We start from the raw sequence: 3,388 nt of genomic DNA on the forward strand, positions 1-3,388 counted from the left end.
TCTGCAATTACGGACTTGCAGGACGCATGTTTAGTGTTTGGAAATATCGAAGCCTTCAAACCAAAAATACAGTGTGGTTAATGAGGGAATTGGAAGCATCAGTGTTAAGCATTGCTGGTCAAGTCCAAATGGAATTTGAATAAAGGATGTGGTATAACTGTTCAACTACCTGTCGAATTTTTTTAAAATGTTAGACTGTTTACAACGAAATGTGCTCCCATTGTAGAAGCCTCTCGACTTAAAAATTAAATATAATTTATTTATATATTTTTAAAAACACTTAGATTGATAGATAAACATTTAATGTCCACGAGGCTAAAAATAGCCTATGGGACATTAAACTTTTATCTATCTATCTAAGTGTTTTTAAAAATATATAAATATTTTTTTAAAAATATATAAATAAATTATATTTAATTTTTTAATTTTAAATATTCTATAAATTTAATGATTGCTAGTTTATAACAATATATATGTAAAATCTAAAAATAATTAAGTAAGTTTTTAAGTAGAAAGTATTGAATAAAGTTTTTTCTTTTGACTAATTTTGTAAGAAATTAAATATCAAATTGTTAATTTGATATATATAAATTAATAAACATTTAAATTAGATTTTATCGTATGATTTTTTGTGTAAGCAATGAATTTCCAAGCAATCTAAATTTAAAATCAGAAGAAAGAATACTAAAATCTAATTAAAAATATTAATTAAAATTCTAGAAAAAAATATAACAACTGAATTGTGATGTAGCATATTTTCCAATTGATCTTCCATACCTCTCATGCCTACTTATTGCATATTTGCTATTATAAATAAAAGAACAAGACTTGAAAATGTAAAGACAAACTCAAACCTAAAAATTTACACACGTATATCAGATTACTAATAGAGATTATTTTAATTGATTTAATATTCAAATACTATAAGAAAATAAATTAAACTAAGATAATATACATGTTTATATATATAATAAATATATATAATTAATCAATTTACAAAAAAAATAAAACACACAAATTATAGCATTTATAACTATCCACATAATAAAAAAATGAGTAGCTCAAATTAATATAAAGATAAATTAAAAATCTTTTTTTATCATTACAATACTAATTATTGCATAATCTCATTATTTAATTGAATTAATTTTATCTTAGATGCTAAATATTTATTATAATTTATAAAAAAATTGAAACAAAAACATGCAACATTACAAAGAGAATGGACTAAATTAATACACAAATCTGCACACTTATTTTTCAACTAAATAACTTATTTACAAGAAATGTTTTATCTACTCTAAATATTTCGATGGTCGTACCCCATCATTTTATGTATAAACTATTAATTAAAAACAGTAGTAATATATAAATCCGCTTCTTTCGAAAGTTTTCTACTAAACTACTAAAATAGTCAACAGTCATTATCGAACTTTTAATAATATTTGATATTTTAAAATCACAACGTGGATGGCGTTTTCACTGTCAGTACATTTGGATCAAACAGGACTGTCAGAGTACGTTTGAAAGGCGCAACGTCTTCCTGCTGGGCAACCAAATCTGGATTATTCAGCAGCGGAAGTCCCACATATTTTCCAGCGGCTCCATAGTTGTAGTTCCTATAAAACGATTTCAACATTTATATCACTGCTCTCACAAGTTTTATGAATATTCTGTTTATACTATAGGAAATCAATGTTACCAGGTGAGCTGGAGAGGCCCCCGTCCGTAGTATTGCTTTCCACTGGCACAAGGATATTCTGCAGAAGAATTGCAATACGTTGATTTTGCAATCTCTTCCACATAGCACAGATCTGCAAAGAAAACAAATTAGGGTTTCAGTACTAGCAATAAATAATGTATCTAGGGTTTCACTATACAATTACAGGGAATCGTTTTGTTTTCATACTTGTAGTCTCATGGGCGACATTGGCGAAGAAAGCAGCGAGCTCTCTCTTGCGAACATCAACACTTCCGGTGGTGCCAAAACCGGCGAAATTGCTAGCTTTGGCTGCGCTGATAAAGCCATTGTATGTGTAGAAGTTACGTCCCTTGCAAGAAGCGGGAATTCCTGATTTTATCCGGTTGAAGAAACCCGGCGTGATAATGGATTCAATGGAACCGCCAGATGGGGCGGGAACAGAAGGGGAAGGGGTGGGTTTAGAAGAACAAGGGCCCTGCTGACAGCCGGCGCCGCAATAAGCTTCACTAGTTCCGCAGTAGCCGTATTTGCTGCAGCACAGTCCTTTTGCACACCCGCACTTCTGTGAGGAACTCAATTGGACTTCCCCTACAAATATCAACAAAGCTATCAGTAGCACTAGAAACTTTGCATATCTCGCCATGGCTGGTTTCTACTTTCACTCGGTCTTTTTGGTTTGCGAGTCATGTGCAATGCGGGTAGTATTAATAAGTGGACTGCAAGTTGTACATTATGTACGCATTCAAGTGAAGTTAGGGAAACACGGCATAAATTGACCGCATTCAAGTGAAGTTCGTGTAACACGGCATAAATTGACCAAAATATCTGCTATTTGACAGACTTTGGGGCTGCTAAGCGCGTGGCTTCAGGATTCAAAGTCACGGGTTTGGATAAGAATGTGGAAATCTTCATTGACTTGGTCCCATCTTTGCTTGACCTAATGAAATGCACCGCTCAATGCTTGTATACAAATATCTGGCATGTCTAGTTATAATCACGATCATTATAGTGTACCTCTGATTTAGTCTATTCGAGTTTTCAATTTAATAAAAAGTGTATTTTTTTTATAAGTATCGTTTTATAATAAGAATAGTTTTATAATATTTATATATCTTCAACTTGTTATTCTCTATTTTAAATTGGATAATGACTCTACTTTGTATTTCTTAGTTTTCTCTAATTTTTGTATTTTCTTTTTAAAATTAACTTTTAAATAAAAATGTCAAGTAGTGTCTATTAATTTTATTGAATCAAATTTCTATATATTTATATTAGTTTATGTGGTTGTTTTTGTGTCTAGTAAACATCATTTATTAATTATTCAATAAATAAATTCAATGTCAAAAATAACATTTAAGTCAAACAATGATTATTATTACCTTGCTCGTTAACCCCTTCAACCTTGCCCACCCTAAAACCCCTACCTGCTTCCATGCCCTCTCAATCTTGGGAGGGATAGAAACGCCCTCCACTCTTACCTCCCATTGGCTATTGGCCCCGGTTGCGAAATCCTTGAATGACTGCCTTTTTCAGCAAAAGGACGTCATTGTTTTGTTACAACCTGGAGCCATTCTAGACGACTGTGCTTCTCTGGGCCCCAATCCCCTAGGTGGCCCTACATTTGCAATCCCCTTATTGGTGCCCCCCCAGTCAAACTAGTTGGGAGTTGTTGTTAGATCCAAGACT

At 32.2% G+C, this 3,388-nt stretch overlaps 1 protein-coding gene across 1 annotated transcript; it reads right to left on the bottom strand.

Moving 5' to 3' along the window:
* Positions 1 to 1,424: 1,424 nt before the first annotated feature.
* On the bottom strand, positions 1,425 to 2,478 carry LOC149578085 (endochitinase 4-like). Its single transcript, XM_089796932.1, has 3 exons — positions 1,910 to 2,478; positions 1,703 to 1,814; positions 1,425 to 1,619 (listed from the first exon to the last, which is right to left on the bottom strand). Exons 1-3 carry the CDS (start codon positions 2,343 to 2,345, stop codon positions 1,460 to 1,462), a joined length of 708 nt encoding a protein of 235 aa, XP_089653058.1. The 5' UTR covers positions 2,346 to 2,478; the 3' UTR covers positions 1,425 to 1,459.
* Between the last annotated feature and the right edge of the window lie 910 nt (positions 2,479 to 3,388).

Source organism: Cupressus sempervirens, chromosome 1 (genome assembly GCF_028749045.1).
Source record: "Cupressus sempervirens isolate cs-2001-9-10 chromosome 1, ASM2874904v1, whole genome shotgun sequence".
Lineage (NCBI taxonomy): Eukaryota > Viridiplantae > Streptophyta > Pinopsida > Cupressales > Cupressaceae > Cupressus > Cupressus sempervirens.

Excerpts from the sequence above, each read along its gene's own strand:
- LOC149578085 (XM_089796932.1), bottom strand. The coding sequence starts at position 2,345 with ATGGCGAGATATGCAAAGTTTCTAGTGCTACTGATAGCTTTGTTGATA. Across the intron at positions 1,815-1,909 it reads TGTCGCCCATGAGACTACAA|ATCTGTGCTATGTGGAAGAG; the intron begins GTATGAAAACAA and ends TTTTCTTTGCAG. Across the intron at positions 1,620-1,702 it reads GGGCCTCTCCAGCTCACCTG|GAACTACAACTATGGAGCCG; the intron begins GTAACATTGATT and ends ATCGTTTTATAG.